Below are 26,593 nucleotides of genomic sequence, written 5' to 3'. Positions count from 1 at the left end.
CTTGAGCATCAGTCACTGAAAGTACAGCAGGCAGTGAAAAAAGCTAATGGTGTGTTGGCCTTCATTGCAAGAGGATTTGAGTTTGGGAGCAAGGAGGTCCCACTGCAGTTGTACAGGGCCCCGGTGAGACTGCACCGGGAGTATTGTGTGCAATTTTGGTCTCCTAATTTGAGGAAGGACATTAATGCTATTGAGGGAGTGCAGTGTAGGTTCACCAGATTAATTCTCGGGATGGCGAGACTGACATATGATGAAATAATGGGTTGACTGGGCTTGTTGGCTGGAATTTAGAAGGATCAGCGGGGATCTTACCGAAACATATAAAATTCTTAAAGGGTTGGACAGGCTAGATGCAGGAAAAATGTTCCCGATGTTGGGGGCGTCCAGAACCAGGGGTCACAGTTTAAGAATAAAGGGTAGGCCATTTAGGACTGAGATGAGAAAAACGTATTCACCCAGAGAGTTGTGAATCTGTGGAATTCTCTACCACAGAAGGCAGTGGAGGTCAATTCACTGGATGTTTTCAAAAGAGAGTTAGATTTAGCTCGGTAGACACAAAATGCTGGAGTAACTCAGCCGGTCAGGCAGCATCTCTGGAGAGAAGGAATGGGTGATGTTTCGGGTTGAGACCCTTCTTCAGACTGATGTCAGGGGAGGGGGCGGAACAAAGATAGGATGTAGTCAGAGACAGGAAGATTGGTGGGAGAACTGGGAAGGGGGAGGGGCAATTTAGCTCTTTGGTCTAAAGGAATCAAGGGATATGGGGAAAAAGCAGGAATGGGTTATTGTATGATCAGCCAAGATCATATTGAATGGTGGTGCTGGCTCGAAAGGCCAAATAGCCTATTCCTGCACCTATTTTTCTATGTTTCTATGTTTCTACTTCTTATGTCAGCATGACGGAATGCATTTGATGTGCCATTAATTGAGACATCAAGATTCAGTGTAACCTCGAGCATGATTTCCAGTGAAGAGTGAGGTAACTTGATTTTCAGAAGTTTGACACTTAGATATGAGGTAAAACTGGTTGCAACTTGAACAGTCTGTGTAATTCACACCCAAATGGAGAACAGAAGCACCAAATTGAAAATTAAATCTTAAATAATCTCTGCAACCATTGACAGACAAGTTTCTAATTACCTTAGCTTTGTGCTCGTAAGAAGTATTGTCCAATTTTATATAAAATATTTCAAAAGTAAGACATTGAATTTCTTTGTTGGAAGGGTTTATTGTTTAATTAAGATTGTAGAATCTTCGAGGGAACTGCGTAAATGTTATTGAAGACATTTTACTGAGGTTTCTGCAAATCTTCAGTTAAGGCAGATGTTTGGGAAAACCCCAGCAGAATTCAAAATTGGAAAGGTTTCGGAATAATTTGGAATAATGAGACATGCTTAATTTAATAGTCAGGGATTATCATGTCAAAGTGACAATCATAATCAAAAATCAAGGCAAGTCAAGTCACGTTGAGTTTATTGTACGTATAGGTACAGTGAGGTACAGGCACAAAGAAAATCTTAATTGCCGCAGCATCGTAGGGACATAAACTCGAAAGACACACAAAACATGTTATGCATAAATTGTGTCTATCTTTGGCTTAAACCAGCATCTGCAGTTGCTTCTTACACATAAACTGTACAAGATAGCTTAGGTTAGTTTAGTTCGTTATTGCTACGTGTACAGAGGTACAGTGAAAAGCTTTTTTGTTGCGTGCTATCCAGTCAGCGAAAAGACTATACATGATTACAATCAAGCCGTCCACAGTGTACAGATACAGAATAAAGAGTAAACCATTTGGTGTATGATCTCGCCAGGACTGCCATGTCTGAGGATCATGAGCTATTGATTAGGTGAAAGAAAAACTGTGCAAATCAAGACTTTAGTGGGAAAACACAATTAGCAATAAGCCCGTGTTTGTACAAAATGGTTGGGCATGTCGGTTCAAGAGCCTGATGATTGCAGATGAACGATGCATGTAGGACACAAGCTATTCTAACTCTTGCTGAATGGTATGAGTGGGTTAAGGGCGTGGCTCGGATGATGAGCATTCTTGATGCTAGATGTCATCTTCTTGCAGCAATGCCTCATAGAGTCATAGAGAGTGATACAATGTGGAAACCGGCTCTTCGACCCAACTTGCCCATACTGGCCAACATGTCCCAGCTACACTAGTCCTATCTGCCTACGCTTGGTAAATATCCCTCCAAACCTGTGCTATCCATGTAATGGACAGCCTCATGCATGAATGAATGAATGAATGAATGAATGAATGAATGAATGAATGAATGAATAAGTAAGTTTATTGGCCAAGTATGTACATATACAAGGAACGTGCCTTGGTGTTCCGCTCACAAATGACTACATAAACATACAGTTAACAATTAAGAATAAAGCATAAACACATCAAAACAATAAGGATATAACATTACGGTCTAAACATGTGGGTGAAAATAAACTAGAACAAAAAAGAAGCTACAGACTTTGGTTATTGAGTAGAATTACCACTCGTGGAAAAAAGCTATTTTTATGTCTGGCTGTGGCTGCTTTGACGATAGATGCTTTCGATGGTATGGTGGGCTGTGGCCTTGATGGACCAAGCTGACCACCATTCTCTATGGCCTCTTGCCATCTTGTTCATTGGAATTGCCAAAGCAGGCTTTGATACAACCCATCAGGATACAGTGCATCTGTAGAGGTTTGCTGAGTATTTGGTGACATGCCAAATATCTGCCCAGCGCCATCCTGTAAAACAAAGGTTGATCAATTAAAGGTTTTGACCAGATAACAAAAAAAAGGAACATGTCAGATAAAATAGAAAGAAAATCTGGAATTAAAACAAATACTGTGGCGCCATACGATGGCAGCCTCGCCAACAGTCGGTCTCATCCTTATCTTCTTTTGTTGTTTTTAGTCTGTTGTTAAATGTATGTTTTAGTGTATCTTTAGTTTTGTATTATGTGGGAGGTGCAGGAAACTTTTTATAATCTCTTTCCTCGACGGAGATGCGACTTTTTCCGTATCGTATCTGCGTCCGCACTGCGCCCTAACATCGTGGAGCTGGCGGTCCCTTTGCTGGGGATCGGCTTCGGGAGCTCCAACCGCGGGAGCCTACGGACTTAACATCGTGGTGTTTTATGTCCCGTGGTTCGGGATCGATTTCGTGAGCTCCAACGGCAGGAGCTTTGACCGCCCCAATCGCCCCCACGCGGGAGCTTCGATCGCCGGCTACAGGAGCTTCGATCGCCCCGACTGCGGATGGTTCGACTGCTCCGAGCGCAGGTGAAAAGGAGGGAAGAAGATAATATGTTATTGCCTTCCATCACAGTGCGCTTATGTTAATTTTTATGTCGTTGTGTGTCTTGTTGCTTTTTTGTTATGACTGTATGGCAAATCAAATTCTTTGTATGTTTTTACATACTTGGCTAATAAATGAATTATAGTACAATACAATACAAGCACTGCCACAGACCAATCATGTTCAAATGGCACATTCAATATAATCAACCATCCCTTGATTCCTCATGCAAACTAATCAGACACTATCCATGAGTTAAAGAGATTGACTTTAGAACCAATGATCAAAAGCTTAGTTAAAAAAGATGGATCATCTCCACAACCTTCTCTTTTCAAGAGAAAGGAGACCAGTATGTTTATCCTTACCTAAATAATGCATTTTTATAGCACCACCTTGTTTCAGGTAGGCTGTTTAATCTTTTAATATTATCGCGTACAGAATTGTTCACAACAGTTTTATAAACCAATGTTTAATGCAAATTAGCATAACTTCCAGACTTTTCCATTCTATCCTTGAGAAATAAACTTAGTTTGCTCTCAATTATTGCCTTTTCACCTGCACATCTGCTTTTAAAGATCTGTGAATTTACATTGCACGTGTTCTTTCTTCCTCTGCTCTATTTTAGCTCTGATATTATATGTACTTTTTAATGTATTTATTCATGGAATGTGTATGCCATTGGCAAGGCTAGTGTTTATTTGCTAGTCTTAATTGCCCTTCAAACTGGGAGGTTTCCGAGTTTAAAAGAGTAGTGAGTCAGCGACATTGCTGTGGGTCTAGAATCAGGAATGGAGGCCAGACCACGTGGAGATGGCAGCTTTGCTTCTCAAAAAGACCATTAGTGAACCAGATATGCATTTTGTGACAATCTAGTATTTCATGGTCACCAAAATGAAAGTATATTTTTATTTACTAACTTAAATGTAAATGTAAACATATGAGAATAAACTCAATGCGACTTGCCTTACACATACACTTACACATAATAAGCCCTGACTATTAAATTACGCATGTTTCATTATTCCAAAGTATTCCAAAACCTTTCCAATATTGAATTCTGCTGAGGTTTTCCCCAAATGTGATGGTGGGATTTGAACTCATAAGCAGTTCTTGGATACTAGTCAATGACTTATTTGTTATTTTACTGTATTTGTGACTTCCCGTTTCCCCTATAAACCAGTTATACCTCCCACATATGTATGGTCTAATTAATATATCATTTATTTTGATTCTGCGATCTTATCTACGTGTTCTAATGATTTGCTTTATTATTCCTCAGTTTTGCCTTCATTTTGGGATCAGAAGCACATTTTGAAGATGTGTAATTGAGTCTAAATTGACAAGGTAAATTGTGAACAATGGTGGTAGCACCTATGATCTTTATGCAACCACATTCCATTATCTTCCATCTCCAGATATAACATGGTAGATGACCAAAGCCCAGAGCAGAAGAAGTGAATAGACATAACTAAGTCTCGAAAACCTCCCAACTTCATCCTTTCTCCATTCCTTCAAAGAAAGGTTCCGACCTGAAACGTGACCCATCCTTTTCCTCCAGAGATGCTGCCTGACCCGCTGGGTTACTCCAGCACTTTGTGTCTATCTTCCAATCCTTTCAATTTTTCTTTAGCACAATGTTTCTGCGGTATACTGATCCCTCATTCTAAATACATTTTTACATCCGATTTGTCACTATCATCTTTATGCAATGTGCATACATTATTCACAGGCAAATTAGATTTAGCTCTTAGGGCTCAAGGAATCAAGGGATATGGGGAGAAAGCCAGAACGGGGTACTGATTTTGGACGATCGGCCATGATCATATTAAATGGCGGTGCTGGCTCGAAGGGCCGAATGGCCTACTCCTGCACCTATATTCTTTGTTTCTATGTTTCAAACACACAAAAACATAAAGTATACATAAATTATAAACAAATGACACGTTAATTCTGCAGGACAGTTATAAGAAAAAGACAACACAAAAAAAAAGACATTAGTGCAAAATATAATTCGAACATAAGTCCATGGTAGTGCAACAAGTAGATTAAGCATGGCAAAGTAGACAGAAATTGAGAAGCATGACACTGGAATCAATCACAGCCTTTCGCCCCATGGATGTTTTTAGCTTGCCCACTCCCCTGACATCTGAAGAAGGGTCTCGACCTGAAACATCGCCCATTCCTTCTCTCCAGAAATGCTGCCTGAGTTACTCCAGCATTTTGTGTCTACCTTCAGGTATATTAGGAATGTGCGGGTCGGTTCAAGAACCTGATGGTTGCAGGAAAGTAGCTGATACTGAGCCTGGTAATGTGGGACTACAGGATTGTGTACCACCCACCCATCTGTCATTACGCAGCGAGATGAAGACCTTCGTTGGATGGTAGGGATCCCTTGATGATACCTTCTTGAGGCTGTGCGTCATGTAGATGCTTCCAATGGTGGGGAGGGCTGTTGCCCATGATGGACCGAACAGTGTGCACTTCTCTCTGCAGCCTCTTGTGTTACTATGTGTTGGAATTGCCTTACTAGGCCAGGATGCAACCAGTCAAGATACATTCTACAGTCAATTTGTAGAAGTTTATTGCAGTCTTTGGTGACGTGCCGAATCTCATTTTAAAAAGACGGCGCCAGAGAGAGATGACATTTTGCAGGCAGCATGCAGTCAAACAAGTCCTCAGGAAAGTCTGTGTGCTCTCACCTAAGTGAATTAGACCAGCTTGATGCAGGTTGTTCACATGAAAGATTAAAAGAGCCATCAGTGTTTCATGCCGAAATAGTGTATGAGAACCAATCTTCTTCAAAATGACCCTAGATTGAATATACTTCTCTACCCAGCCTCAAGCTGTTTGAGGAATCTTAATCCCCTGCGAGCCACATTTAACCTAAGAGCCGTATTTGAATATATATAATTCTATAATCCTTCCATGGCAAAGTAGACAGAAATTAAGAGTCATGACACCCAAATCAATCACAACGTTTTGCCCCGTGGATGTTTTTAGGGTGGATACTTTGAAGTATGATGTCCTTTGAGAGGTGATGCCTTTGAAGTGTTACATCCCACGAAAAAGTGCTCGATTCAAGGGGATGAAATCAGCCTTTACAAATTGTGCAAAACTCCCTGATAAGAGCCAATGGCCCATTCTTTCACACAGTGCCTGATTCATGTTTCCATTTCGCTGCACGGGGATGGGTCGGGGATTCACTGTGCACGCATTTTGGGCTGCCGTTGAATTCTACCTTCGTTCCCGAGGATTCTAATAAGCTGAAAAGATTCAACATCACTACATTACCGGTGCCTTGGTAATGCCCGTTTTTAAACGTGGAGGTGGAAGTTCTAGGTATTGTAAGGGGTTTCTGCGCCGAGCTTTCGCCCGACCTAAGGTCCCCGTGCCTTGCTCTGATCCCTTGACCAGGCCGCGCACACTGGTTCCCCGTGAGTGGTTCGACCCACTCACCCCCTACGGTTCTAGACACTGGACTTAGATGCAGGAGCGTTTATAGTGCAGAAAAATTCAACCAGACCAGATTTGAAGACCAGGGTTTAAATGGAAAAGGCTTTTATTGAGCGCTTGGGACTATTGTCCATGAATACATACAGTTCTATAAGACATATCTATAAGACACATACCGAATTACATGAATACTTTTGACTATGAATCATAAAACACACAGTTCTACAAGACATATACATGAATACCTTTTTCTCTGAATTCTCAAACGCACAGTTCTACAGGACATATACACGACTGTAAGATGGGGAACGTACGACACATCGCAAAATTGACCAACACATATTCCTTTACACACCCACGTTTATTCAAACCACCCTCCCATCTACACTAAACTATGTCCAGGATATGCAGGATTGGGGTACATGCTCACCATGGGGCTATTACTGGGGTTACTGGCTGTTCGTGTTGCTTCTCCGCTGCTTTCCGTGAGGGTCGTGCTTGTCCCCTGAGTTTCTTCCTTCCGTTTCTTGCGTTCCTTACAGGTTTTCTTGCAGTATTTCTTCTCGAGTTGCGTGCCGGTTCCTCTCTCTTGCACTTCACTTCTTCTTGCCTGTCTTTTCTTCCTCCTGCATCCGTTTGACTTCTTTTAAAAAAAAAAAAATGTTTAAAAAAATTATATCAAAAAATACTTTATTCAAATAATAAATATCATTCACAAAACATATTCTTAAACAAGCCCATCCAACATTTCCGGAGGTTACATTTGGTACAGACATTCACTTAGACATTTACTTACGTTTAGACATTTACCCAGTATCACTCATTTGGAGGGGCGTCTCTCTCCACCACCCCCTGCCCCCCATGTCCAGCAGCGGAAGGACCCTAGACTGTGCTCCTCCCCCACAGGGCCTTAGCGTTGGCTGCACCGAGCTTCAGTGCATCCCTCAGCACGTACTCCTGCAGTCTGCAGTGGGCCAGTCGGCAACATTCCTTGACGGACAGCTCGCTCCACTGGGAGGTCAACAAGGATCGGGCAGACCAAAGAGCGTCTTTCACCGAGTTGATGACCTTCCAGCAGCACTCGATGTCAGTCTCGGAATGCGTCCCTGGGAACAGTCCGTAGAGCACAGAGTCCTCTGTGACGGAGCTGCTCGGAATGAATCGTGACAGGGACCCCTGCAGACCTCTCCAGACTCTCTTGGCAAATCCACACTCTTTGAAGAGGTGGGCCACCGTCTCCTCTCCGTAGCAGCCGTCCCGAGGGCAGCGTGCGTTTGACTTCTGCCTTGCATCAGTTTGACTTGAGTTTCTTGCATGAGTTTAAAACCCAAAAGTCGTGGCCAGTTATACTAATTCTGGCCCGTCCTATCTCCCGCCAGATCTTGGGATCTCTTTGTTTAAAAGATATGTATGAGTTTTCTCTCTGATCTGCGCTTATGTCCGGGGGTACCGGGGATGGCCAGATGGTGTTAATTGGTATTTCGTTGCGAGGTGATGGGTTTAACTGGTTTCCCATCACCTACCAGGTAGTTTTCTATGGGTTATTGTGCCCCCTTAACGAGATTAACTGTGTAGGTCGGCTTGGGGCATTGTGAGTATGCTGATGTCTGCGCCCCAGTGTCTGGACCTCGACCTGGTTTCGCAGGTTTCTGCATGGCCAATACCCATCCATTGTTCTGGCCGTGGCTTTGCAGAAACCTAGAGACTGGGCTGTAAGGTTTTTACTTTTGTGGCTGGTCACGAGGTCCTGCAGCCATCTTAGGACCCACGGATTGTGACATCCCTTGGTAAACTGACCGCAGCCCCAGTCTCCCGTTTAAAATGTCCAACTGCAGCTCTTTGGTATGGTGTTGCTTTCAGAATAACAATGAGGGAAAACTTCTCAAATCTGTGCACCGGTGTTTGCAGTCAGTACAAAGATCAGGGGAGCTTGCAGAAAAAGTCATCTGCCACGATTGAATGGTGGAGAAAGCACGATGGGCCAAATGGTCTAATTCTGCTCCTATGAGTTATGAGTATGAATACATCTGATCCACTCCTCCCAAGCTGCTGAACAATGCTCCTGACTAACATGGAGAAACACTGAAGAGATGGCTGAGCGATTAAAATGACAACGTGTTGCTTTCCTACCTGCAGTGTCATGGCACCACTGATGCCACAGTACCTATTGCCCACTGTTGCCTGTGAACCCTCCACACCTCCCCTCCTCCTCATACCAATGCCAGCAGTTTCTCGCTGGCCATTGGAATCCCCATACTCCCACCGCTCTGACTTCTAGATGTCCTTTAGACCTGACATCTCTCAGCGAATTCATCCCCACATAACATGGTGAGTTCAGCTCACCTCTGTGTAAGCTTGTGCAACACCTGAACAAGCGCTACTCTCCTCATCCAGAGGGTCATTGACCCGAAATGCTGACTTTGCTTCACATCCCTTGCGTGCTATTTGATCAGTTGAGAGTTTCTGTTAGATTCTGCTTCATAGAAACATAGAAACATAGAAAATAGGTGCAGGAGTAGGCCATTTGGCCCTTCGAGCCAGCACCACCATTCAATATGATTAAGGCTGATCGTCCAGCTCAGTAACCTGTACCTGCCTTCTCTCCATACCCCCTGATCCCTTTAGCCACAAGGGCCACATCTAACTCCCTCTTAAATATAGCCAATGAACTGGCCTCAACTACCTTCTGTGGGAGAGAATTCCACAGACTCACCACTCTCTGTGTGAAGAAATGTTTTCTCATCTCGGTCCTAAAAGACTTCCCCCTTATCCTTAAGCTGTGACCCCTGGTTCTGGACTTCCCCAACATCGGGAACAATCTTCCCGCATCTAGCCTCTCCAACCCCTTAAGAATTTTATAAGTTTCTATAAGATCCCCCCTCAGTCTTCTAAATTCCAGCGAGTATGAGCCTAGTCTATCCAGTCAGATGTCATTAACTGCTTAACATCTGCAAGCCTGTGTGCATTACTAAACAGAGTTGATGATAGCTTGGAGGTGTGGTATATATACACTGTCCATTTAACCGACATTGCTCTGTGATCACGTTTATAGCATTAATTAACCTCTGATGTCCTGAAAGGATACAGATTGTGCCCACTTACTTTTTTTGAGGTGTGCAGTGAGGGGAAGTGTAAAAGTGATGCTGAGGATAATCTGCAACATTAGCAAGTCACATGCTTGGTACTTCAAGTAAGTGCCATCAGCAGTCATGTAAGCTCCTGCACATATTGAAGGTTGTTGCTATGCTGCAGTAACAGGCACGGGCCTAGCACAGAGCCTCAAGGCATCCTGACTAGAACATGTTGGGGAACAGATATAAGGCACATTTCCAATTATAACCTTCCACCGCCAGTCTCCCAGGTGAGATTTCAACCATGTCCCTGCTGCAGGCGACAAGCCAAGTGCTCTGCACTGAATACTTATTGAAAAGTGCAATGCTTTATTTTTTAATGTAAACTTTATAATGGTCAGGATGTGTGTGCCATTTGTTTCCTTGGTCGTTCATTCGTTCTGTAAATGTTTGCAATCTATGCAGGCATCATTCTTGAATTGGATTGTAGAATATACAATAGTGCAGCACAAGAACAGGCCCTTCGGCCCATAATGTCTGTGCCGAACATGATGCCGAGACCATCACTTAACTACTTGCACATAACCCATATCCCTCCATTCCCTGCAGATCAATATGCCTATCCTAAAGTCTTTTAATTGCCACTAATGTATCTGCTTCAACCATCATCCTCTGCAGTGCGTTCCAGGCACTCACCGCCCTCGGTGTTAAAAACTTGCCCCGCACTTCTCCTTTAAACTTTGCCCCTATCACCTTAGAGCTATGTCATTTTCTTGTAATTCCCAGCCTTCCTTAAGTAGATCCTATGATCCGGAATCAAATCAAGCCAGAGCAACTTTACTCTGTGGGGACACAAGGAACTGCAGATGCTGGGAATCTTGAGCAAAGCACAAAGTGCTGGAGTAACTCAGTGGGTCAGGCAGGATCTGTGGAGGGAACAGTGTCTGATAGAGAGTCCTAACCCAAAACATAATGGAGGATTCATTCCCTCCACAGATGCAACCCGACCAGCTGAGTTACTCTGGCACGATCCAATTGGCTTTGAAATATTATCGTACCTGCCTCAACTACTTCCTCTGGCAACTCGTTCCATCTATCCACCACCCACCACCCTTGTCAGTCTTCTTGGTTACTTCTTCAAAAAAACTCAATCAAATCGGTTGAGACATGGTCTCCCACATACAAATCCTTGCTGACTATCCCTAATCAACTCTTGTCTATCCAAATGCATGTATATCTTATCTCTCAGCATCCTCTCCAGTAACTTTCCCTCCACAGATGTTAGAGTTACTGGTCTATATTTCTCAGGTTTCCCTTTGCACCCTTCTTAAAAAGAGGCACAACATAAGCCACCCTCTGGCATCTCATTCATGTCCAAAGATGATTCATATATCTCAGCTTGTGGAATTTCTTCTCTTGTTTTCAAGTGTCTTCGGATATATATGATCAGACTCAGGAGATTTATCTACCTTCATACATCTCAGTACGTCCAGCCATGTTTTACATGATTGCTACCTACTGCATTATTTACTGATAGTCTAGCCATTAGTTTGAGGGTGGCACGGTGCTGTAGCGGTAGAGCTACTGCCTTACAGCGCCAGAGACCCGGGTTCGATCCTGACAACGGGTGCTGTATGTACAGAGTTTGTACGTTCATCCCGTGACCTGCGTGGGTTTTTGTCCGAGATCTTCAATTTCATCCCACACACCAAAGATGTGCAGGTTTGTAGGTTAATTAGTATAACTGTATAAATGCAAAATTGTCCCTAGTATGTGTAGGATCGTGTTAATGTATGGGGATCGCTGGTCGGTGCGGACTCGGTGGGCCGAAGGGCCTGTTTCCATGCTGTATTTCTAAACTAAAATAAACTATGGGTATTCTGCATCATGTATAAAATCACAGCAATCCAATCAGAGGCACCAGGATCCCATCATAAAGGGTACCATTGAGCAACCATTAGAAACATCAAACAGCTTATGTTTGTAACTCCAGACTACATCAAGTATATGCATACTTGGCCAATAAACTTATTCATTCATTCATTCATTCATTCATTCATTCATTCATTCATTCATTCATTCATTCATTCATTTATTCATTCATTCATCTGCCTCCTTAAACCACAAGAAAACGTCTGCAGATGCTGGAGGTATGAAATAAAACCTGAAAAATAGGTGGAAATGATCCACTGGTCAGGCTGCTCCTGTGAAGAGTGAACTTATTTTATCTTGAACTTTTCCCAAATCTCACGGAACTGTTCACTCTGCTTCCCACCATTATCTAACCTATTGAGTACTCCCAGCATTTTCTGTTTTATTTCTGTCATTTTAGAGTTGTTTCCTCACTCCACTCACACTCGTTAGCAACTTGCTTCCACATTTTTGGCAAGAGAGGACTTTCCTAACATTGGGAAAAATCCTTGCCAACCCAGGAAAATTTATAAACAAGGTTTTGGAGTAACCAAACATGTCTGTGTTTTCCACATGCTGAGTTAGTTTAAAGTCACATTCACATATAAATTCAGCCAGCTTGTGTTACATGAAGGACATGGAAGTAGTTAACTAATATGTGTGCGCTGTTGACCATTCTAAAATGATTATGGAGCTCATACATTATGTTAGATAAATATTTTGATTATATACTGCCCTGACCTAAGCAGTAGAAAAAAACATAATTTCAAATTCTTGCAAGTAAACTTCTATTACTTTTGCCCTATTTACTTGTGCAGTCAGAAGGCTCCGTTCAGGTTTCAAATACATCGATGGAACAGCATATTAACTCAAACCAGAATATAACTGGGGTTACAGCTGTTAAGAGGGATAATGTGATAGAAAGTTCAACAACTGTGCAACCGAACAGCTCAAAGTGTTATAAAGACCCACAATTAATCAGAATTCTCCAGAAGAGCAAAATATAAAGGCACACTTCAGAGAAATGCATTAACAATAGGAAAGTGATTTCAGCAGCGACAACACTCTTACAGATAATCAGGCTGATGAATTCAGGTCTTTTAGTATGAATTCGTAAAAAGAGGAGCTGGTTAAGGAATAAGGCTGAGCAGATGGAAGGCTGTCAATGGGAAAGACATGTCGGTATCTGTGACATAAGACAATCCAATTTTGCTTTATTATATCAAATTAAATGTGGACCAAGAACGAAATTTGAGAAAGGCTAATTTTCTTACAAAGCTAGGATGTCATTCAGCAGAAGCAAAGTGGTTGCTGAAGTGAACTGCTATCTACCTCTTTGGCGACCCTCGGACTATCCTAGATCGAACTTTGCTGGCTTTACCTTGCACTAAACGTTATTCCCTTATCACGTATCTAAACGCTGTAAATGGTTTGATTGTAATCATGAGTTATCTTTCTGCGGACTAGGTAGCACGCAACAAAAACTTTTCACTGTACATCGGTGCACGTGACAATAAACTAAACTGAAATGGAAACTACTTGAAGAATGATCACTGTAGAATCATTGTATGGCAGTGGAAGGGATGAAGGGTGGACAGTTCCACATCTAGAATCCCTGGAGGACAGTGAACATGCTGTGCAAGAAAGGCAGGGAAAGTTTATTTTGGGTGTTAATATCTCAATGTTGTTGAAAGCTTAGGTGCATTCAATAAGTGCAAAGAAGAATTGTAAAGGACATTAGGGTAATGAAGAAAGAATGTGGAAAAATACAGCCAAGTAAAATCATGGGAATCCCAAAGGTACATAAAGAACAAGAGGATTATAAAGGGAAGAAATTGGCTTTTGGAGAAAGAGGGGTACAAAGTGTACAGACGAAGAAGAACTGATGCTACTTCCAAATAATAGTTAGTCTTTCTTTAAGTAATGTTATAATCCAGAGATGTATTTCTGAAGGAAATGTCTAAAATATTGGCTGGAATAAATGTGGTGAAAGAAAAATCATTAAGGTCTGTGGCGTAGTAAGTTGCCAAGACTAGATAAAATGTATTGCAGGCTATTAAGAGAAACAATGGAAGAAAAAGTGGGGCCTCTGCCCATGATTTTCCAATTAGTTCTAACTACAGCTGTAGTCCCAGAAGACTGGGGGCTGGCAGTTGTACTATTGTTTAAAAAAAGGAAGAAAGTGTAGAACAAGAAATAAATAATAGACAATAGGTGCAGGAGTAGGCCATTCGGCCCTTCGAGCCAGCACCACCATTCAATGTGATCATGGCTGATCATTGTCAATCAGTACCCCGTTCCTGCCTTGTCCCCATACCCTCTGACTCCGCTATCCTTAAGAGCTCGATCTAGCTCTCTCTTGAATGCAAATGAAAGACTTTGATGATTGTAAAAAATATTAGAAGCATTTCTGAGGGACCTTAGCAATCATCATTCAGATGAGCACCGATTAATCAAAGAGTAAACATGGATTTGTTAAAGGAAAGTCAGGTCCAAGTATTTATCAAGGGTGATCAATGAGGGGAGGGGGGGGGGGGGGGGGGGGCACATTTGATGCAGCTTCCATGAGGTTTAGCAAGGATTGAAAAAGTTTCACATTGCAGACTGATGGCATCCAAAGAGAGTGACCAAATGGATCAAACCTTTGCCCAGTAGAAGAAAGCAAATGGTTAACATGAGTTTTAGTGAGTGGACTGCTGTTTATTGTGGAGTCCTGTAGGGATAATTGCTAGGTTCTTTGCTTCTTGTGGTGAGGATTTGGGGGATTTTTACTTAAATGTAAAGAGCGTGATCAAGTAGTTTGCATAGAAATCAAAAATTAGCAATGCCATGGATTGTGAAAAAGAAAGCTGAAGAGTCCAGGAAAAAAATCAAGTGGGCAGATAAATGGCTAGTCCTACAGTACTTTCACCATTGGACAAGAAGTATGTGATGGTACTACATGTCCCATCTACACCAGCCCCATTTGCCTGGGTTTGGGTCATATTCATCTAACCCTGTCCTATCCATCTACCTGTCTAAATGTTTCTTAAATGTCGTACCAATCATACCAACACCCCACTGTGTGTAATAGAAACATAGAAAATAGGTGCAGGAGTAGGCCATTCGGCCCTATGAGCCAGCATCGCCATTCAATATGATCATGGCTGATCATCCAAAATCAGTACCCCGTTCCAGCTTTTTCCCTATATTCCTTGATTCCGTTAGCCCTAAGAGCTAAATCTAACTAGCCCTAAGAGCTAAATGAAAACAATACTTCCATGTGCTCTCTGTCCCACCCATTCATTCCACATTTGCTTTACTACAAGCGCTGTTGTCTTGTGGGATTTTGCTGACTGTGTCAATCGAGGTGGCTGTGAGAGGAAGGGGAGGAGAGTGGTCGCTAGGTGGGTCGCTGTGTCTCTCTCTGACAGCTGGTCAACGGATTGAACTGAGGTTCAGACATTGCTCTGAGCTGGACAGGGTTAATGAGCGGCCTGGTCCACCAATCTGCTGAGGTACTGCCCTTCTCCATGGTGAGACTGGAGAAGCAGAAATGTCCGCTTGATCAACTGCAGATAAAGCCCAGGGAGAGGCAAGCCCCCAGCCTCCATCTCAGCCTGGAGCACGACTGCTGTATAAACGTGCTGTCCATTAAGTGCCATTTAGGGGATCAAAAAAGAATGAAGTGCATGCAAAACATGAGAAACCATCTTTCTAACCTCTTTGTAAATGACAGTAATAAAGTATGCGGACTAGGATCCTTGGTCAAATGCAAAGCACTAGGCACGCTACTATTGTTTTGTTCGATTCATTTATACTCTTATCATTTTTTTCTGTAGATTGTATATTAAAATCAAAATTTGCTTAAATCACCCCAGTCACTTGAAGCTCCTGACATGATATTGTACTCGAAGATAGCCACAAAATGCTGGAGTAACTCAGTCTGAAGAAGGGTCTCGATCCGAAATGTCACCCATTCCTTCTCTCCAGAGATGCTGCCTGTCCCGATGAGTTACTCCAGCATTTTGTGTCTACCTTTGATTTAAACCAGCGTCTGCAGTTCTTTCCTACACATGATATTGTACTCACTAGGTGACTCTTGCATTCTCCTGAAAATGGCAAGGGCCATCGTAATATTGAAATGTGCAACATTTCAATATGCCAAATAAATTACACTTATTTTCTAACTGAAAAGAAAGTTATTTAAATAGATTTCCATGCATTGCTGTTTCCTTAATCATTTTTTTTAACAGTTTGTCAAAACTGGAATGCCTAAATATAATGGGCAGACAAGGCAAAAGAATAACAGGAATGGAAAGCTGCTGAGCCTGAATTTCAAACTTTCATAAATTGTGTAGATGGAAAATGAAAGCTACAAAGAATGCAAGTGGGCTTTAGTGGCTGAGAGGATATAAGTAGCAAGTTTGAGAAAGGCAGTTGGGATATTTCCTTAAATTGCAACTAAAGAGGGCACCATATGTGAGGATGGATGTACTGGCCCTCAAGAGGGTCCAGAGGAGGTTTACAAGAATGATCCCAGGAATGAGCGGGTTAACATATGATGAGCATTTGACGGCACTGGGCCTATGCTCGCTGGAGTTTAGAAGAATGAGGGGGGATCTCATTGAAACTTACAGAATAGTGAAAGGCTTGGATAGAATGGATGTGGAGAGGATGTTTTCACTAGTGGGAGAGTCTGGGACTAGAGGTCATAGCCTCAGAATGAAAGGATGTTCTTTTAGGAAAGAGATGAGGAGTAATTTCTTTAGTCAGAGGGTGGTGAATCTGTGGAATTCATTGCCACAATAGGCTGTGGAGGCCAAGTCAATGGATATTTTTAAGGCAGAGATAGATATAGTCTTGATTATTATGGGTGTCAGGGCTTATAGGGAGAAGGCAGGAGAATGCGGTTGGGAGAGATAGATCAGCCATGATTGAATGGTGGAATAGACATGATGGACCGGGTAAAATGGGTAATATTGTAGTTAATTACTGGTGTATCACTTGATACAATATCTGAGAGAATGGTGTTCCTTTGGATTTTTCTTCTAAGAGGCTTCCTTTCCCCACCCGTTTGAAACCAATTTCTCTTAATTTTGCCTCATTTGCAGATGCTAGTTCCAGAAACACAAGCGATGACGATTCATGCTACGAATCTAATCAACATGAAGCAATACTAATGGGTGAAGTGAATGAGTGGGGTGAGGTTGGGGGAAGAGGCGATGCATATGAAACTGATGTGTTTAATCTTCTGCCTCTGTAGCATCTCTGCACTTGCATATTCCAGCAGATGTCACTGAAGTAGTGTGACAGAAGTGTCCACTGCATCTGCTGCAGTTAGAGCGTGGGAATCCTGGTTGATTATTTTTCTACAGCTTAGTTCAGGGACACTGGAGAACCCTTATCAATGCTCCAGTTGGAAAGCTTGCTTCAGATCAGAAATCAAACAGGAGTTCGCAGTGTGACCTCGTGCCAAAGCCCAGACCACAAACCATGTTTGTGACGGGCAGCACGGTGGCGCAGCTGTAGAGTTGCTGCCCTACAGCACCAGCGATCTGGATTCGATCCCGACTAAGGGTTCTGTCAGTATGGAGTTTGTACTTTCTCTCCATAACCTGTGTGGGTTTTCTCCGGGTGCTCCGGTTTCCTCCAGCACTCCAAAGATGTGCAGGTTTATAGACTAATTGGCTTGGTAGAAATTGTACATTGTTTCTAGTGTGCTTGTCAGCACGGACTTGTTGGGCCAAAGGGCTTGTTTCCATGCTGTATCTCTAAACAAAACTAAACTAAACTAAACTAAACTAAATATTGCCGAATGTTAAATAATATTCGAATTTTCAATGGAAGATATAAATGTTATGAGGATCTGACCACAGTCCAATGAAGATGAACAGATTATCTAACATCTGGCCTGATTTGAACCCTGTTCATCTTCATTGGACTGTGGTCAGATCCTCATAACATTTATATCTTCCATTGAAAATTCGAATATTATTTAACATTCGGCAATATTTAGTTTAGTTTAGTTTAGTTTACAGCTGAAATGGGTTTTTGTTAGAGTAAATATTAGAGTAAATATTAGAGACTGAATCCATTGGTAGGTTGGTGACCAGAGGCCATGGGGTTAGGATGAATGTAAACAAAAACGTGTAGGGAAATGAAAATGTGATTTTATTGGCACGGTGAGATGGTGTGAACTGGATTGCATTGGTTAAAATATATTGGGAGCAAAGTTACCTTCAACAGGGGTATATATATAGGAGTAGGCTTTTCAAGTTCCCCCCCAGTCAGTTCATTCATATCACAGTTCTAAGTGCTTCACATCAGAGTTATCAAACAGAATTTACCACAATGGCACAGAAAGGAAATGTTAGGACAGGCAATAAAATATTTTTTCAGAAATGTCAGTTTTACAGACACTGTAGTCTAGAATAAGAGAGGCATGGACGAAGATTTCAGCAGGAGATGAATAGTGTCTTGGGTGGAGTCAACTGAGCCTTTGGAGGTGGAAGGTTTTGGTGTTAGTAATGGAGATGGGTCTGAATCTGATTTCAGATTCATATGGCTGCAGACTGGCTGGCTTAGTTTAGGCTTAATCTAGAGAGAGAGAGAGACAGCTTTGATGACCAGCAGGCAAAGTTTTGGTGGGAACTCAAGGCAATGACTTTGGTCTTCCAAAAATAGAATTGGGACAAATCTCTGCTCATCCAACACTGGATGTCAGGCAAGGAGAATAAACCACAAGTTACAGAAAGGGTGAGAGAAGTACTTGGGGGTAGAGTCATCAGCATATGTTATGTTGTCAGATGATGACTCCGAAGGTCAGCATAAAGATGAGAAGCAGAAGAGGGAGAAATAATAACAAGCTCCAAGCTGTGGTGCAGTGACAGATTCGCTACCTTGCAGCGTCAGACACCCGGGCGCAATCCTGACCACGGGTGCTGTCTGTATGGAGTTGGTACGTTCTCCCTCTGACCAGCGTTGGTTTTCTCCGGGATCTCTGGTTTCCTCACAATACACTCAAAATACGCACAGGTTTGTCAGTTAATTGCCTTGGTATAATTGTAAATTGTCCCTCGTGCACGGGGACTGCTGGTTGGCATGGATTCGGTGGGCCAAAGGGCTGTTTCCTCACTGTATCTCTACACTAAACTAAACTAAATCAAAAAATAAACTGAACAGTATTTTTTAGACCTGATTTTGAATTTTCTATGGCCTTTCGTGTGAGGGGGTGTTTCCTGTTATCACTCCTGAATGGTCTGGATCTAATTTTAAGCCGATATTCCTCAGCTGCAATTACCCTAACAAAATAGTTTTGCTGCATACACTATATTGAATCTTTTATCATTTAATACACTTCAGCTAGATTACCTCTCATAGTTCCAGACTCAATGCAATACAAGCCAAACTGAAGCAACTTGTTCTCATAAGTTAACCCATTACGTCTGCTATCACCATGGTGAATCTGTGTTGCACCACTTCTAAGCTAATATAGCAGTGACGGCCACTTATTAGTCTGCAAAGTGATTTCGGGCATCCTGTGTTTATGAAAGATTTTATATATCATCCTTTAAATAACCTGATACAGAATTATAGGAAAAACAATTTTATGCTTCGTTGGTAAAGTATTTATATTGCATAGCTTCCAACACTGCATTACTGGCAGCAGCTTTTCATCTTCCTAAAACATACAGTTATTGCAAAAATTCCACCTTTATTGCACTGGCTCAGTACAATTGGCTGTCTGCAGGCAGGAAAACGCCTGCAATTTGACAATCCCTTAATCACAGAGCTACTGAGGAATATGCTGAACCCTCACATGAACTGAAGGACAGTTCAATAATAAGAAAAGATCAATCTGAAGAAGGGTTCTGACCCGAAACATCACCTATTCCTTTTCTCCAGAGATGCTGAGTTAATCCAGCATTTTGCGCCTTTGTTCATTATAAACCAGCATCTGCAGTGCCTTCCTACATCAATGTGAAATTCTTCTTCTTAACTTTGTTCCAGTGACCAATGTAAATTAGACATGGTTCAATATTCTACTTTCTTATCAACATCAAGCGAATCCGCAAAGAATTGCAGCAAATTGTGGATCACAAACCAACCTCCCTTCTATTGTCTCCATTTACACCTCACGCTGCTTCGGAAAGTCCAGCATCATAGTCAAGGATGAGTCGCACTCTAGCCACTACCTCTTCTCCTCTCTCCCATCCGGCAAAAGGTATAGAAATGTGAAAATGCGCACCTCCAGATTCGGGGACTGTTTCTTCCCAGCTGTTATCAGGCAACTGAATCATCCAACAACAACCAGAGAGCAGTGCTGAACTACTATCTACCTCTTTGGTGACTCTCGGACTATCCTTGATTGGACTTTGCTGGCTTCACCTTGCACTAAACGTTATTCCCTTATCATGTATGAATACACTGTAAATGGCTTGATTGTAATCATGTTTTGTCTTTCTGCTGACTGGTTAGCACACAACAAACGCTTTTCACTGTACCTTGGTACAGGTGACAATAAACTAAACTGAAATGAACTGGACTGAAGGCTGGTGCAGGATATGACTTGATTGTGGTCCTGAACCCCAGGTCAAAGCTAACGATGGGGGGAAGGTGGAACAACCATTTGCAGTGGGAAGTTGAGATAGAAACCTGTGTTGTTCTGATTGCCTCCTTTCAGGAACTGTTTCAACCAGGAGCAACTTCTGTCCCCACCAGACCCGATTTCAATTTCAAGAAAGTGTAACAAGGAGAAATCTCAGTGGTGGTTAAGTTCCAGGACTAAATCTTGATGTCTGGTCTACTTATCCAAAGAGGTTAGTTCAAATTCAGCCCGGGGAATTTAAATTTAGGCAATTAATAAAATCGGAAACTAAAAGCTAATATCAGTAATAGTGTGTAAAAAACTTACAGCTGTTGTAAATCCCCATCCTTCCATCTGGCTTTACATTTCTTTTCGCTTTTATTCCTCTCCTTATCTGACACACTTTTATCTCCTTTTTGTTTCCTTTTGCCCTCTTTTATCACCCTTTTGTCTCCTTTACATCTCTAGCTGTGTGCCAATAAAACCCCCCTCACTTGTGTCCACCAATCACTTGCCAGGCTTTGTCCCACTACCACCTCTTTTCCAGCTTCCCCCCTCCCCTAGTACAATCACTCTGACCCGTAACGTTGCCTATCCATGTCCTCCAGAGTAAAGTAGGCCAATCGAGACGCAGAGGACATAGGTTTAAGGTGGGGAGGGAAGGATTTAATAGGAACCTGAGGGGTAACTTTTTCACACAAAGAGTGGTGGGTGTATGGAACGAGCTGCTGGAGGAGACCATTGAGGCAGGGATTATTGCAACATTTAAGAAACGTTTAGACAGGTACATGGATAGGACGTTTAGGGGGATATGGGTTAAATGCAGGCAGGTGGGGTTCGTGTAGATGGGACATGTTGGCCAGTGTGGGCAAGTTGGGTCGAAGGGCCTGTTTCCACACTGTACGACTCGATGATTCTCTAAAGACAACTGTGTGTGGCTTGTGTGTGTTGCATGTCGCATTTGATTGCTATTTTTGTTTTTGCTTGCACTATCCTTCTCATCAACTGGAGATGACTGGAGGTTACATCACCATTGGCAGGTATCAAAGACGATTTCAATCATCTGACAAGACAAAGAATGCCATGTGGAGATTGGGCAGGGGCTGTTTCCATGCCGTAAGACTCAATGACTGTGACTCCAGAGATGTTGCCTGATCCGTTGAGTTACTCTAGCACTTTGTGTTCTATCCAGGCTTTATTTCTGATACTATTACTACATTCGAGCACATGCTTCATTTTTAAGATTTTGCCGTTTTAGTACGAGTTTGCTAAAACTGTTTGCTGTTTCATTTTATAACCACACTTTGGCTTACTCCTGCAGCGTAAATATGTAAGTATATCCCAGAATGTGCACTTTACTAATGAATTGGTGAAAAGTTTTTGATCAGAACGCAGCCAATGCTTTAGTTGTTGTAAGGCTTAATGTATTTCTGTGACTCATTGGCAAGTGATGGATTTGTCTGTCCAGCTACAGTTTTTGCAACTCTTTAAGTAAATGTTTACCAAAGTAACTAATTCAATGCTAAATTTAAAATTTGACTTAGTCATTTGAAGATCAAAGGGTCATGTAACGTTTTTAAATGGACGACTTCTGCCATCACACGATTTTTCTACATGCTCATTGCAGCTTAAATCACTTTCTTTATCCTCACAGTAGTTCTATAATGGAGCAATTATCGGATAAAATATCCAACATAATGTTAATTATCATCTTAAAAAAAAGATTTGTGTGAGAAATCACCAAGTTTAGGGCTATAACTTTATAATGTAAATGCAAATGAGTCCAGTCAAATGCTGAGCAAAACATGTATTGAGTTACTGAAGACCGACACAAAAAGCTGGAGTAACTCAGCGGGTCAGACAGCATCTCTGGAGAAAAGGAATGGGTGACGTTTCGGGCCGGAACCCTCCTTCAGAGTCTGAACTTATCAGCTTTAAACTAAACTCTGGTCAATGTCAGCACCAAGTTGGCAACCTGACAACATATTCAAAAACAAGAGCAACACCCGGGGAAAATGAGGATTTAGGTAAAGGATGGGACAGTGGGCAAGGCTCAGAAATAACCATGAACAATAAATGGTAGGGAAAGATCAAGGGATTGGATGGCCTTCTGCGGATTCTAATGTCCTTAAGTCAAAGTTTGCTGTTAGCAAATTGATCAGAGACCACACTTCAAAAGTAATCCATTTGCTGTAAACACTGAGGGGTATTCTGAGAATATAAACAGCTGAATGTAACTATCTTATTCACAAAGGGAGAAGTGGTAAACCATGTTTACAATTAAAGTTTACATGAGACACCAATGCTAATGATTCATTAGCACCGAATACTCAAAGGATCAATTTTTATTAGTGTCGAGCTTAGCACTGCTGCTTCCAATCAATGATTGTTGATTGTAAATGCAAGATATAGGAACAATATGCCAGTTCTTAAGAAAATGCATTCCCCATTTGAGTAGTTATGTTAAAACGCGGTGACACGGTGGCGCAGCGGTAGAGTTGCTGCCTTACAGCGAATGCAGCGCCAGAGACTCAGGTTCAATCCTGACTATGGGCGCCGTCTGTACGGAGTTTGTACGTTCTCCCCGTGACCTGCGTGGGTTGTCTCCGAGATCTTTGGTTTCCTCCCACACTCCAAAGACGTACATGTATGTAGGTTAATTGACTGGGTAAATGTAAAAATTGTCCCTAGTGTGTGTAGGATAGTGTTAATGTGCGGGCTGGGCGGCGCGGACTCGGTGGGCCGAAGGGTCTGTTTCCGTGCTGTATCTCTAAATCTAAAATTTAAAATAGTTAAACAGACCTCCATTACAAATAGTTAATGTAGGCAAAAATGCTGGAATCTTGAGTAATAAACAAAATGGTGGAGGAACCCAGCAGGTCAGGCAACATCTGTGATTAATATTGGATTAATTGAAGCATTTGAAGAAGGAACCAAATATTTAGCAAAAATAGTTTAAACTTTCAATTCAACTAACTTGTTTTCCCTTCCATTCCAGAGACTTCTTCGAAAAAAAATGGAATGCTCCGAATTGAGACTGCTGAAAATATATTCTTTAAATTTATTTAGGGAATAGTTTGTGGTAGCGCAGTTTACAAATCGTTTGTTGTGAGGACCTGTTCAATGGGAAGAACAGTCAGAAACGTTGTCGTTTCTGGTCCACTCAATACAAATTGGTCAGAATAAATCATGATCATATCATCATATCATATCATCATATCATATCATCATATCATATCATCATATCATATCATCATATCATATCATCATATCATATCATCATATCATATCATCATATCATATCATCATATCATATCATCATATCATATCATCATATCATATCATCATATCATATCATCATATCATATCATCATATCATATCATCATATCATATCATCATATCATATCATCATATCATATCATCATATCATATCATCATATCATATCATCATATCATATCATCATATCATATCATCATATCATATATCTACAGCCGGAAACAGGCCTTTTCGGCCCTCCAAGTCCGTGCCGCCCAGCGATCCCCGTACATTAACACTATCCTACACCCACTAGGGACAATTTTTACATTTACCCAGCCAATTAACCTACATACCTGTACGTCTTTGGAGTGTGGGAGGAAACCGAAGATCTCGGAGAAAACCCACGCAGGTCACGGGGAGAACGTACAAACTCCTTACAGTGCAGCACCCGTAGTCAGGATCGAACCTGAGTCTCCGGCGCTGCATTCGCTGTAAAGCAGCAACTCTACCACTGTGCTACCGTGCCGCCCTGACCTCCTTTAGTTTTTCATGTAAGTGTGGAGGTAAAACGCTGGTTCTTCCTTCATTCACCACGATGACCTTTTAAGGCAACTTTTGATGCACTTTTAAGGCAAAAATAAACCTAAACTAACCGACATGGCCAAAAGTCGTACTAATGGAATACCTTGCTCCAGGAAAATATGGCACAATGTTTCCAAATCATGTGGGAAGCAGACTTCTAAAAGAAAACAACAGTGATCAATAGAATTTCCTTGCCACTAGAAATGGGTATTTTTTGAAAGACTGTGAATTAAAAATTCTTTTAACACAACATAAGCAAGTTGGCTGGAGATGATTGATTATTGCATAAACAGGAATTTAATTGTCATTAATTATTGCAAATGATAAGTAGATAGTAGATAAAAAAGAAGAAAATGTAGTTGAAAAAATGATATCTAACGTCATTCATGCCCAATTTAAAATAAGCTACAAACATGGCAGCCAAGTTTTTCAGAGCTCTAGTATATTTTACCCATTGTCTGCATTAATCATTCTTTGTATGCGAAGGGAATTAATGACCTTAGTCCTAAAATTCCCTTGGTGTCTTTTGAACTTGTGCCTTATACTCATAATTTGAATTCTACTCTGTCCATATCCAATTTCCATTCCTTTCTTTTGCACCTCTAAAGAGATGTTCTTTTTCAGCTGAAAAGTCCCAAAGTTTGAGTTTCCCAGTCTTGAGCTTTCAGCATAATGCTGAAGGAGTGTTGTCTGGAAAAGATGGGGCTGCATTGCCCGCACTGATTTTATAATAGTATCTGACGAGAAGGGGAGTTCTCTCCAATGTTTGGCTAATAATTGTCTAACAAACATAAAGAAAGTCAAGGCCTTTCCTGCAATCACTGACGTTAGTTGCTGAAAGCTTAGCTTAGATACAGTACCATGCTTAGCATCAATAATAGTTGATTATTGGGCAGTGTGACCAGGTGCTGTCTATGTCCTCTCTATAAAACCAACTATGCCTATTATCCCTTGGTGATCTCCCATTCAAGTACAGTAGATAGATCAGAACTGGCTTTGTTCCTGAGATCTCACGGGATCAGGTATTTCCAGACCAGACAAATACATCACTAAAAGTCATCTTCTTGTTCTTATCATAGTGCTGTTTCTGGGACCTGAATCTGTGAAAATTGGCTGGTGTGTTTTCTACATCACAATTGTGGCACGTCTCGAATGTATTCATTTTCTGTAAAAATCTCTTAGGCACGAAACACACCATAGAAATTCAAGGCTTTTTTATTTCTTCCTCTTTCTTAAGTTCAGGCAGTTGGCACTGGAGATTTAGTTTTTTTTAAAGTTTATTATTGCCCTGTGTACCGAGCGAGGTACAATGAAAAGTTTTGAGTTGCATGTTATCCAATCAAATCATGTAATACATAAATACACTCAAGCCAAACTCAAGTACAATGGGTAGAACAAAGGTAAAGATAGAGTGTAGAATATAGCCCTCAGCAATATTGTTGGGGTCATTCTTGACATGGCCTTTTGAAATTATTTTGTTGCATCTCACAATGTTCAACTTGTGGTTTGAACAGAGAACTGAACAATATGAGCCTGACTTGCCCTAATTTGTCTTCTGATATTTTGGCTATTTAGAATGCATTTAGGGCCTTGCACTCCAGCTAAGTACCTTCCACCTCCAGAAATTCTTCCATTTGTCTCTTGTTAACCTATCTAGGAGAATATAAATAATGGAACAGAATAAATAATTAGGGGAATTGCACGATGAACATTACAAGTATAGGCATGTTTTAATATAGTGACCGTACTGAACAGGGTGATTAATTAAGTACAACTTTACACCAGTGTTTATTCACAAAATGCTGGAGTAACTCAGCAGGTCAGGCAGCATCTCGGGAAAGAAGGAATGGGCGACGTTTCGGGTCGAGACCCTTCTTCAAACGTCGCCCATTCCTTCTCTCCCGAGATGCTGCCTGACCTGCTGAGTTACTCCAGCATTTTGTGAATAAATACCTTCGATTTGTACCAGCATCTGCAGTTATTTTCTTATATTACTTTACACCAGTGGATTCATTACATAATCAGAGGATAGCAACATTTGGTAACTTGGCTCCATTAGCCATATGGGGCAAATGGGGTGATCTAGTTTTACAAGAATAAGCGACATTTGTAGGAGTTTTTGAGTGTGATTATTAATTTTATTGAATACATTAAAATCATATACCTATGGTATAGATAATCATTCATTCTGCGACAGAAGGTTTTATTTTCTCTCAAAGCATCATAAAATTCTTCCCATCCAGATGGGCATTTAAGGAGGCGGTTCACCGCCTGAGTTGAGGGAAAGTGAGTTTTAATTCCATATTATTCTTGTTATTCTTGCAATTCTACCAGCAAGGTATAGTGGCGCAGCGGTAGAGTTGCTGCTTTACAGTGCTAGAGACCAGGGTTCGATCCTGACTATGGCTCCTGTCTATGCAGAGTTTGTACGTTCTCCCTGTGACCGTGTGGG

The 26,593-nt window shown here is 41.6% G+C and overlaps 1 protein-coding gene across 1 annotated transcript in view; it reads right to left on the bottom strand.

The window, feature by feature from the left end:
- Window positions 1-2,634: 2,634 nt before the first annotated feature.
- Window positions 2,635-26,593, bottom strand: part of LOC144593907 (uncharacterized) — a 62,549-nt gene continuing 38,590 nt past the window's right edge. The window contains exons 2-3 of the mRNA XM_078400039.1: window positions 7,179-7,391; window positions 2,635-2,742 (exon numbers count right to left, since the gene is read on the bottom strand). Coding sequence (XP_078256165.1) covers window positions 2,635-2,742; window positions 7,179-7,391 — 321 coding nt within the window. The remainder of the gene's footprint in view (window positions 2,743-7,178; window positions 7,392-26,593) is intronic.

This window comes from Rhinoraja longicauda, chromosome 5 (genome assembly GCF_053455715.1).
Source record: "Rhinoraja longicauda isolate Sanriku21f chromosome 5, sRhiLon1.1, whole genome shotgun sequence".
Classification (NCBI taxonomy): domain Eukaryota; kingdom Metazoa; phylum Chordata; class Chondrichthyes; order Rajiformes; family Arhynchobatidae; genus Rhinoraja; species Rhinoraja longicauda.
The sequence above is the reverse complement of the archived record's forward strand: the minus strand, read 5'-3'. Positions and strand labels throughout refer to the sequence as shown.